The sequence below is a fragment of the Carassius auratus genome, chromosome 25 (genome assembly GCF_003368295.1).
Source record: "Carassius auratus strain Wakin chromosome 25, ASM336829v1, whole genome shotgun sequence".
In the NCBI taxonomy this organism is placed as follows: domain Eukaryota; kingdom Metazoa; phylum Chordata; class Actinopteri; order Cypriniformes; family Cyprinidae; genus Carassius; species Carassius auratus.
In genome coordinates, this window is record NC_039267.1 from 16121111 (window position 1) to 16133489 (window position 12379).

A 12379-nucleotide genomic window follows, 5' to 3' on the forward strand; every position below is an offset into this window, starting at 1 on the left:
CTGGACTTTATTTTGTATTTGGTTTTTGTTTGTGCGCCGCAGTCGTCCGTGAGGGGCTGCTGCACTGTTTTGGTGTTTATTTTATTATTAAAGTTCTCATTTTAATTGTCCGCCGGTTCCCACCTCCAGATGATTGTGAAGTGTGTACGTTGTTACAAACGCTTCTAATTTTACGCACTTTGAGGGTGTGCTATTATGTTACAGTCTGATGTGAACACAAGCGCACAATGAAGGAATACAGTTCCAAAAGAGTTATTTTAATGACAGAATGAGATGGGCACAACCAGACATGTATCAAATGATAGCAGACAAAGGAACAGGGGATAAACACAGAACTTAAGTACTAAAAACTTAATTGGGAGAATTGAAACAGGTGTGGAGCCAATTAATCAAAAATCTATCTATCTATCTGGAGTAAAGAACCTGTGATTTAGTTTCATATTTATAACATATATTCAAATTTGCTCAGAAATAGAATGTTTTTTAATCGCAAAGACATGGATTATGCCACAGCCAAAAATATTATATAGCATTGTAATGGGAAATTATACATAACTAGCAAACTATATTTAAAAGCAGACATCTCTGGATAGTCACTTATATCAAGCATCGTCTAAGAGAAACTTGTTAATAATGAAAAAGAATACATTTTTGCTTTGTTTCCAAATAAAAGTTTGTTCTACTTCATTCCCAAATGCATGATGGTCCGTAATGGTCCTGGGCCTCCCCAAAATCCCCTTAATTTGAGGAAGAAAAACAAAATAGGAAGACAAAAAATGAATATTAGGCTTTTAATCAGAAAGTTATGATCAGTACACGATCGGGACTCACTTGAGAAGTCCATGCCAATACAAAATAGGCATGAAATCAGCTTTCATGTGGTACATAATCCTGCTCTCTTTGCTCTGGTCCACAGGGAAGGTCTCCAGCGGCTGTCCGTCATAATCAAATTCTGCCAGGATCGCTGTGTTGTAGCTGGTAACCAGTGGGCAGGAGCTGTAGCCATCATACTGCAACATACACAATTACTATTTAATATTAGAGATTATTATTCAATGTGTAACTATCTTGCTTATTTTGAAAAATGACATTTTAAATATTTATTAGTATAGCTGTAATTTAATGAATGAATTAATGTATGTATTATTTACCTACATTTGATAGGGGTGGGACTCGATTCGATTAAAATTAACGATGCATTGATGCATTATAATGTTGTCATGCATCCTGTACATCTATTAGGGGTGGGAATCTTCAGACACTTTACAACCTGATCTGATTCCTATTCTGGGAGTCACGATCTGATTCCAAAACAATTATTGATCTACATTTTTCCCCCAGTTAATTCTTCTGCTGCGCAAATACATCCTTAAAATTTAACATCTTAAATAAAATTGCATTTATATGCTTTTTGTTTATATTTGGAATCTCCGTATGTCAGTACTTCCATCTTAAAAATAGGGGTGTGAATCTTCACTGGTTTCACAATTCAATTACGATTGTCATTATCAACTCAATATCACGGTGCGTCACATTCTCAGTTTTCAATATTGCAGCATGTGTATACATTTTCATTTAAATTCATATCAAATTTGTTTTGTGCAAAATTTACTTTATTATTATTTTATTATTATTATTATATAAGCACAGTAGGCTATTTTTTAAAACTAATAATTATTTAAAATAAGTCTTCTTTAAGTGTCTGAAGGTTTACAGACTATAGTTTCCTCAGCATTATTGCCGTTTGATAATTACTGATGAGATCATAGACGGTGGCAGCTTTAACAAGCTGCATTCACACTAATGCACAGATCTATTTCGATATCAGATGTTTTGTCCTGCTCTGAAAACATAACTGACTGTGTGTACATCAATTTCGTATATAAAAGTATTTGAAAATGCAAGTGCATTTAACTGCGGCCGCAGTTGAGCTTCAGGACAACATAGCCCTAACATTTGAATGTACTTGCTATTTTTTGTGTAGTTATATAAGGAAAACAGCTATTTTTGGAACAGTATGCCACCATGCTGCAATGTTTCTGTTATAGGCATGCATAATGTTTTAATAATATTTTCAGTATGTGTAGGACAACCATGACCCACAGTACCAAATATGCAAAACTGTTCAGTATACAACACGCTGAGTACCCTGTGTGGAACAACTATACCAGAAGGCACTGAACTTAATTTTCCCCTTACAGTGAAACAAATGAACCTGAAAGCCAGCCATATTTGGTTTGGCAGTCTCCAGCTTGACTAATTATTGACTAAAATATATCACTGGCTTATTTCATATTATTTTTCAGAAATTGTTTTGTTAACACTACAACCACCCTGGTGGGGGCACAGTGTAGCATTTGGACCAATGAGACGCACAACTATTTGTTATATTTAACAAGTAACACCCCCTCATCTAACCAAAAGGTCTATGGACCCTCAGTAGAGTTCCATATGCAAATTACCATGTCCTCACACAAAGGGTTGTAAAACTCTCCCATATTTCCAACCTCCCGCTTGGAATTTCAGCCTTTCTCATTGGACAAGCCAATCCCCCATGTACTTCTTCTTCTGCTAAGTCTTCTGTGTCCATGTGGAGAGCCTGTACTGGTGCGGGCATGCCCCAGTGGGCCCCAACACATAGCTCAGGCAGTCTGTGGGTCCATTAGATTCTGAGGAGTGAGGATATGAGCAACAACGCTTCTAAAGCCTTCAGCCTTGACTTTCTATTCATCAAAGATCCTCAGACTTTGATGGTTCTTTCCCATCGAGAGTGCATCAGGACTCTCTTTCAGACAGGCGAGACGTGCATGTATCAAATTTTGACATATTAATTGATACATTAAGTATCATTTGCATCCTTTGCAAAGGTGTGTTTGAACTAAGAAACTGATGTTTCCTCCAGGCTGTAGATCTGCTGAATATCAAATTGTATGATAGCTCCATGTTTTATTTCTGTTCTCTTCACTGCTTAAGCTTTAACCCTTTTTCCTATGCCCACTGTATGCGTGTATTTGTATATGTGTATGTTAGACTAGTTTAAGTGTTTATGTAGTTAATAAAGTCTAACTTGTATCGCACTTGAGGATGTTCATTGTTTGCTCATATCTGGAGTCCCTAATCATGCAGATTTTTGCTACATGCTCTGAGTAGTATTGTACAATAAGAAAGTTATTTTCCTTAATCAGGAAATTAACATTCTTATAAATTACACTGAGATTTTAAGTAAATACTTTCAGCAGATCTTCTAAATATCTATGATTAATTCTAACTAGTTATGATTAATTATTCATATTCACCCTTTTAGCTGATTTGCAACAACAGTCAGGCAACACAGGAAATAAGGTTGGAGGAGCAAACAGTTTGTAAACCACATTAATGTTTATCCTTTAACATACTTACCATCTTATCTGGTGTCTTTTTCTTCAGAATTTGGCTGACAGTTCGGTCGAGTACTGCAGACTGCGCAGCTGTAGAAGATTATATTCACAGATTATTCTCATTTCAATAAATCAAGTACTAACAGCTCTCTCACCATGAAAATCACCTCAATGAATGGGGAATTAACCACTGTTGTATGGTGAAAAAAGGCGACTGAAGCAGGTTCTAGAACTGTCTGATGAGTAGTGAGAAAAGGTTTGATGAGCAGGGACTAATATCTCGTTCTCCCTATCCCAGAAAAACAAAAAGATGAGGTGTTTTTTTAGGTGTTTTACCTACTGCTGCTGCTGTTTTGGACGTGGGTAGATTGGTGCAGTCTCCGATACCAAATACATTGGCGTAAGTCTTATGCTGAAGAGTGTTCTTGTCTACGTCCAGCCAGCCGGTCGCATCGTCCAGCGAGGAGCCCTTCAACACTGCAGGAGGTCCCATCGGAGGGGTGACGTGGATCATCTCATACTATCACCAACATGAAGGGTCCGTGAGACACTTAAACTACTGCTTAACAGAACTAAAGATATTTTTTGTGTAATTTAACAACATCTACCTTGTAAACCTTTGTCTCTCCAGGTTTGTCCAGATTCTCAAAAATGGCTTCCTGTTTGTCGGCCCTGACCTCGATGAGATTGTGCCTGAGGTTTATGTTAATGTCCCGCTTCTTCACAATCTCCCACAAGGCATCAGCGTATTTCTTGACCCCAAACAGCTTTGGTAAGGGGGTGTTATAAATAATGTTGGCTTTGGACCTTTTCCCTGTCTAAAAAAAGAACATTGTTTAAAAAATATTGTCATTTCTTTTAATATTATTGAGTTGTAAATGTACTGAGGTAATACCATGTTAATATTTTGGTATGAATGAATACCATATTCACCCTGTTATTTACATGGCACTCTAAGCTACTTTGAATAATGTCATGGTCTTACCATGTTATACTAACAAAAACATGTTTTTTCCATGATATAGGCCCAATTTCTCACACTCTGACGCTCTACGTTTCACTGGAACCTGGCTGAATGATGCCATTCCAGACAGTGCGCTCCATCCAGATCGCAATGCAGAATCAACAGGGAAATCGCGTAGTGGTGGGACATGCTTTTACATCAATGAACGGTGGTGTACAGATGTAACTGTGTTAAAGAAGATGTGCTGTTCAGATCTAGAAGTGCTCTATGTTAACTGTAAGCCGTTCTGTTCAACACAGGAGTTTCACTCGTTCATTCTGGTGAGTCTTTACATTCCTCCGCAAGCGCACATGAGCCTGGCTTTACAGAAACTCACTGATCAGATCACAGACACAGGACAACAACACCCGGACTCTGTTTTAATCATTCTTGGGGACTTTAATAAAGCCATTCTCTCCCGTGAACTGCCAAAATACAGACAGCATGTTACATGTCCCACCAGAGACAGTAATATATTGGATCACTGTTACACCTCAATAAAGGATGCATATCACTCTGTTCCACAAGCAGCTTTGGGGCTATCTGACCACTGCCTGGTTCATCTTATACAGACCTACAGGCAGAAACTTAAATATGCTAAACCTGTAGTAAAGACTATAAAAAGATGGACCAACGAAACAGAGCAGGATTTACAAGCTTGTTTTGACCTCACTGATTGGAGTGTTTTTGAAGCTGCTACCACTCATCTGGATGAACTCACAGAGACCGTAACATCATATATCAGTTCTGTGAGGATATATGCATTCCTACCAGGACTTATTTAACATTCAACAATGATAAGCCATGGTTTCCAGCAAAACTCAGACATCTTCGTCAGGCCAAAGAGGATGCCTACAGTAATGGGGACAGAGTATTGTACAATTAGGCCAGGAACACACTGAACAAAGAGGTTAGAGTGGCTAAAAGGACCTACGCTAAAAAGTTGGAAGACCAGTTCACTTCCAACAACTCAATTTCAGTGTGGAAAGGGCTGACAGCCATCACAAACTACAAGACATCATCCCCCTGCACTGAGGCAAATCAATCATCACTTGCTTAATACCTGAATGAGTTTTACTGTAGATTTGGAACACCCATTTTGACCATCTCCCTACACAACGGTTAATACCTTCTGCAATCCCCCTCTCCACTCCTCCTGCACTTCAAATCAATGAAGGAGATGTGCGCCAAGTCTTCATGAAGAATAAAAGAAGAGAAGCACCAGGGCCAGATGGCGTTACACCAGCCTGTCTGAAAACCTGTGCTGACCAGCTGGCCGCCATCTTTTTACAGATCTTCAACAGATTTCTGGAGTTGTGTGAAGTGCCTTCCTTCTTCAAATGCTCCACCATCATCCCCACTCTAAAGAAACCCAAGATAACAGGACTTAATGAAGACAGGCCTGTGGCTCTAACGTCTGTCATCATGAAGTCGTTTTGAAAAATGGTTCTTGCTTATCTGAAGGACATCAATAGACCCTTACTGGACCCCCTGCAGTTTGCTTACCAAGCAAACAGGTCCATGGATGATGCAATCAACATGGGATTGCACTTCATCTTGCAACATCTGGACAAAACAGGAACTTAGGTGAGGATCCTGTTTGTAGACTTTAGTTCGGCTTTCAACACCATCATCCAAACCGCCTTCCAGACCAAACTGACCCAGCTCTCTGTTCCTAGCTCTATCTGTCAGTGGATCACCAGCTTTCTGACAGATAGGCAACAGTTAGTGAGACTGGGGAAATTCACATCAAACAGCTGCTCCACCAACACTGGCGCCCCTCAGGGATGTGTTCTCTTCCCTCTGCTCTTCTCCCTGTACACCAACGACTGCACCTCTAAAGACCCCTCTGTCAAGCTCCTAAAGTTTTCAGTTGACACTACAGTCTCTACATCATCGGTCTCATCCAGGACGGTGACGAGTCTGCTTACAGACAAGAGGTTGAGCAGCTGGCTGTCCGGTGCAGTCTTAACAACCTGGAGCTCAACACACTCAAAACTGTGGAGATGATCGTGGAATTCAGGAGAAACCTCACTGCTATCCCCCCACTCACCATCGTAGACAGCACTGTGACTGCAGTGGAGTCATTCAGATTCCTGGGAACTACAATCTCTCAGGACCTGAAGTGGGACAATCACATTGACTCCATTGTTAAAAAGGCCTAACAAAGGTTGTACTTCCTTCGCTAGCTGAGGAAGTTTAACCTGCCACAGGAGCTCCTGAAACAGTTCTACTCAGCCGTCATTGAGTCTGTCCTGTGCATTTCAATAACTGTCTGGTTTGGTTCAGCTACAAAATCAGACATCAGAAGACTACAGAGAACAGTCTGACTGCTGAAAGGATTATTGGTGCTCCCCTGCCCACCCTTCAATAACTGTAAACATCCGGACTCGTAAAATGACTCTGGATCTCTCACATCTTACCCCACTTTCGAACTTTTGCCATCTGGCTGGCACCTCAGAGCTGTAAATACCAGGACAGTCAGGCACAAGAACAGTTTCTTCACCTAGGCAATCTACCTCATGAACAGTTAAATGTATATCCATATATTTATTTGTTAGCTCTCCATCCTAGTACACCTCTGCATCTAACCCTTTTCTATTCCATTATCATCTGTAGCACAACTGTTCATACAATTAATTTATTTGCAATGCATTTTTTTAGTTTTTGTTTCAGTGTACTGGAAGCTTAGCTTATGTCACTAAAACAAATTCCTTGTATGTGCAAGCATACTTGGCAATAAAGCTCTTTCTAATTTTGATTTACATGGAATTACCCTTGTTCAACGCAACATGGTATTGCCATTATACTTGTCCAAAATACATTGGTGTTACCATGATATATGACCAAAACATGGTATTACATTTATTTATGTCCACAAAATATTATATTACCATGGTACATGTCCAAAATATATAGTTTTACCATGATATATGGCCAAAAACATGGCATTACTCTTTTAAGTTCAAAATATGGTATTACCAAAGTACACGTCCAAAATGCATGGTGTTACAAAGACAAATGCCCCCCCAAAACATTATAACCTTTGTTTCTGGTTATTACCTTGATTTCTATCCACAAAATGTATTAATAGTATTTAGTATGGTACGCATATGTAAAAAATACATTGTGTTACCTTGATTTCTGTCCACAAAATATTGTATTACTATGTTATGCATATGTCCAAAATATATTGTTTTACCACGATAATTGGCCAAAACATGGTTTTATCATGATATTTGTCCAAGAATCATGTTATTACTACCATACATGTCCAGAAATATAGTAACGGGATTCTATTTTTGTAAGTGTATAAATAAAAGCTGATTATTTATGTACTGTACATACATACAGTACAGTATATTTATACATAAAATCGTGATTGTAACAAATTTTGGGGGAATTCAATGATTAAGAATGAACCTTTCTCAGGAAGGCATCAGAAAGGTACATGATTTTCTGAGGCGCTCCTCCACATTTGACGGGAGTGTTTGGGAAAGTGAACAAAGCATTGCCCTCCTTAAAGTTCTTCAAGGCATTCCAAGTCTTTTCCACTGTTTTCACAGAGTAGTTTGAACCGATTTTGGGATGGTCAAACCCTTCAGGCAGGCCCTTGATCTGTAATCAGCAGAATTAAATCAATTAGATTGACAATTTTGAAATGAAAATCTTATCAAACATCACACAAGAAATTGTTAAGTCCTCCACCATGGCTCCTCCCTACGTCTGTTATTTGTTCTTCTCCAGATCATCAGGCCACCTCCTGAACTTTCTCCCGGATGTGTCTGCCTGCCTATATATAATATCCTGTTAATCTTGAGTACCTATAGAATAGTACTGCATCCTTCATAACTCCAAAAAGTCTTTAGTTTTATTATATTCATAAGAGAAAGATAGTCTGTACCGATTTTTCCCGGAAAAACACGACCGGCTGGAGGCGTGACGTGTGGGCGGAGCTAAAGAATCACGAGCGCGAATAGGCTTTTGCATTGAGAGCGTTTGGAAGCTGTGACATTACCGTGAGGACAAAACCAACCAAAACAAACCATGGCTAACAGTCAGATTCAGCCGTTTATTTATGATCCAGAGGCTGAAACTGAACGAGAGCAGCAGCAGCAGCAGCAACAACTCGCTCCGAGCGGGGCTCGAACCCGGGTCTCCGGCATGGGAGGCGGACGCTCTAACAAGGAGGCAGAGATATTTGTAGCAGTTTTACTCACAGCCTGCGGTTCCAACACACAATCGTGACCCTTTTTTGTTGGGATTGCATCATCCTTAAGAAATAAACGATACGCAAATCCGTCATCAAACTGGGCTTTGTTTGTAAAACAAGCATCTTCGAAATGCAGGGAACAAACAAAAACACTTGCACAACTCCATTGATGCTCTGTAAAAATAAACTCCATCCACTGGTCCCTTAATGCTGTTTTTTTTTGGTAATCTGTGCAGGGTTGTCTTGCCCTGGCAACCAAAAACACACTTCTTTTGTGACATTTCGCGACGCTCTCGCTCTGATCAGTGAATGTCTCTGCTCTCAGTGCTCTACTATACGGGAGCGCGCGCTCTTCCGGCAGAATTGCCCTCAGGACCCATATAAGGAAATTCCGCTCCATCTAACGTCACACAGAGCCATACTCGAAAAAAAACTTTCCAAAATTTGTGACAAACCGGAAGGAGTATTTTTGGAACAGAAATACTCCTTCAAACGTACAACTTAATTTTTGAAACTTTGTCCATGTTTAGCATGGGAATCCAACTCTTTAACAGTGTAAAAAACTCAGTATGCATGAAATAGCATTTCACCCCCCCTTTAACTTGAACGTTATTATCAAGTCTGATAGACAAATGTAATTAACATTACATTAAGATTGGACACTTGCTCTGGACTGATGTGGCAATAACACCACGCTGTATTAATGAAACAACTACAGGAGCCAAAAATGCTTCTCTCAATCAAAGCATTCACTCCATACAGTTAAGGTTTTACATTGTGCATATGAAACTGAAAAAAAACTTGCAATTTAGTCAATTAATTAGTCTATTAATGAATTCATAACATACCTTTTCATAATGCAGCTCAAGGCCAAGAGCTACAATCAGATAATCATAGGAAATCTGAGAGAAGAAAATAAGTTAACAGTTACATGATAAAAATACGGAGAAAAACATAAAACAAATAAATAGGCATATGAGAAATATATATTTACTTGTATATTAAATTAAGAAAATGTTTCTGCTGCGCGAAAGGAAACCAGACAGCAGAAAGTGGCATCCTACACTCTCAGAAAAAAAGGTACAAAAGTTGTCACTGTAGTGGTACCTTTTTAAAAGGCACAACTTTGTACCTAAAGAGTTCATGTTGGTTATTTAAAGGTACATATTAGTACCTAAAGTGTACATCTTAGTACTTAAAAGGTACAAAAGTGTACCTATTGAAAAGGTACTGCCCTAGTGACAGCTTTTGTACCTTTTTTTTCTGAGAGTGTATTTTTTTATGCTCATTTTACACACATAGATTTGTTTTTATTGTGAATGCACACAATTAATGGCAAACCATTTACAATTTGTGTTATCACCGTATCGCTGTGATGTAATGCAAAACATTTAGTTTGACGTGGATATTGGAACGCGAGTGAAGTAGGCTGCATAAATAATAATTTGCCATTCAAATACATCGCAAATACAGAAACATTTGATTTTGTGTCGAATGAGAAATTCTCCGAAATTCTTAACAGTCGGTTAACAGTTAACCGGTGAAAATGAACATCCCTACATGATATTCCTTCAAATTTTGCAACAAGTTCATGTTACTTCATGTCAGCTATGACTATTTTATGATGGCACACCTTTTTGCTTCAATATAAAGCAATATAAACATTACTGATGCCACAAGATTTCCCAGCAATTTCAAAGGATTACTCTTTTCAACACTAAAGCTTTGCAGAAAATCACAACTCTATCCCAAAACATGACACGACACACATTCCCCGGGTTTCACAGACAAGGCTTCAGCCTAGTTCTAGACTAAAATGTAAGTCTGAGCTTTTCAAATGAAAATTACTTTAATATCCTAATTGAACTGTGCCCTAAACCTGGCTTAGGATAAGCCATTAATCGCTAACTATCAACCTAAATACCTTTTTCCCAGAGTCTGTGTGGACGACGTTGTTCCTAGGATCAAATTCTGCCACTTTGGACTTGACCCATGTCACCCCTGAGGGAATCACACTCGCTGTTGATCGTCCAGAAGATGCAACACTTTTGGCCCCTGCACCAACTAATGTCCATATCGGCTGATAGTAATGCACCTGGAGTCAAAAGTGCATTAGATGTAATGCTGAACACTGAGGAAACAATGCAAAGGTTTTTAAATAACATACCTTAAAAATGCAAAAAGTCTGGGGTGTTTTTTTATATGTCTGAAATCCGTCTCTCATGCTCACCCAGGTTGCATTTATTTATTAAAAGTACCGTAAAAACAGTAATATTATAATTTAAAATAACAGCTTTCTACATTATGCCTAAAGAACAGCCAGGCACAATAAGGGTCTCTTAAAGGGCCAGTTCAGCTATAAAGGCTCTGCTGCTGCATACCTCACTAGGCTCCACGATAGCCACGTTTTGCGCACCGACCTTTCTTTTCATACGTGCGGCCATAGTTATGCCACCTGTCCCACCACCGAGCACCAGAAATTTGTAGTGGTCCTTAGCGGCCAGCCCAGAGCTGGTGTGAATTTGTGAGTTAATGACAGAGAAGACTCTGCGGTACAGCCTGGACAGCAGCCGCTGTGTGTGTAGCTGGCCTGTCATGGTGTGTGATTCTGTAAGGAAACCAGAGAAGGGAAATATGTAAACAGGTTTATAGCCAAAAGTTATATTTGCAACGACCACACTGCATAATAAAGAATGGATATCGATAGATTTATGTTACATTTTACACTTTCTGCTATGGAGTTTATATATATCACAATTCTGAGTTTAGCCTGTATTTCACCATTGTGAGTTTGACTATTTTATAATAACACACCTTCATGGTTCAATTTAATGTGCAATATCCTGTTACGCAACATAACTGGCGCAACTAAATTTCCCATCGATTTCAAAGGACTTCTCTTTTATATACTATTATGGTATATCTTACAATTAGTTAATACTTTGCGATTCTGAGATACAAAATTCTAAATTGTGAGATATAACCTCAACTGGAAGAATGAATTAGAATTTTTAATTTGAAATCAAATGAATCGAAGGATAAAATGTTCCAACAGCAAAACAAGCACAGACGAACAAGCTGTCATGTGAAAGAAATGTATTAAACATAAAAAAAAAGAAATACAATAATCACGAACTCTCGTATAGTTTAAAAAAGAGTGAGCATATCCATCAAAGACAGCACATAAATATAAGCCCTGTACATGACATGTGAACAGAGAGTTATTTAATACAACGTATTAATTTGTGGCCATGCATATATACATAAATATGTACCTCTGTACATAAAATGATAAAGGTCTTAACTTTACCAGGGTTGTGATATCAGGTTCTCAAAAGCCTTTTTTATTTTTATTTCTCAAAGCAACTGCGCAATTTAGTCTACTTGAAATAGTCAAACTGCAAATGTAATTTAATACATTAAAAATAATAGGCTAAATGTAGAAATCATACAGCTTGCATGTATCTACTCACCTTTTCCTTTTCAGAAGTGTCCTCTGTGTGTTGAGAGAGAGTCCTCACTTCCTGTTTGATGAAAACACATTGGTACACAGTCAAAGACACACTTCCCATCATTCCTACGCAACACATCTGAGTCATGAAACTGTACCTTGGAAACGTTATGAGGATGTGACTCAAAACCTATTGAGCTGCCTGCCTAAACAATTTGGGCATCGTTGTCTCTCACGGTCTACATAGGCAGATTTAATTTATTTATTTTAGCTTTTTCTCTCAAAACCTGTGGAACAGTTTTTCTAGGCAACATTTACTGTGGTCCAATAATTTA

At 38.6% G+C, this 12379-nt stretch overlaps 1 protein-coding gene across 1 annotated transcript; it reads right to left on the reverse strand.

The window, feature by feature from the left end:
* Positions 1-238: 238 nt before the first annotated feature.
* LOC113043523 (sulfide:quinone oxidoreductase, mitochondrial-like) lies at positions 239-12126 on the reverse strand. The gene is made up of 10 exons (XM_026202968.1): positions 12067-12126; positions 10975-11201; positions 10518-10688; positions 9442-9495; positions 7804-7998; positions 3986-4195; positions 3714-3897; positions 3400-3467; positions 832-1010; positions 239-737 (listed from the first exon to the last, which is right to left on the reverse strand). Exons 2-10 carry the CDS (start codon positions 11188-11190, stop codon positions 680-682), a joined length of 1335 nt encoding a protein of 444 aa, XP_026058753.1. The 5' UTR covers positions 11191-11201; positions 12067-12126; the 3' UTR covers positions 239-679.
* Positions 12127-12379: the final 253 nt, after the last annotated feature.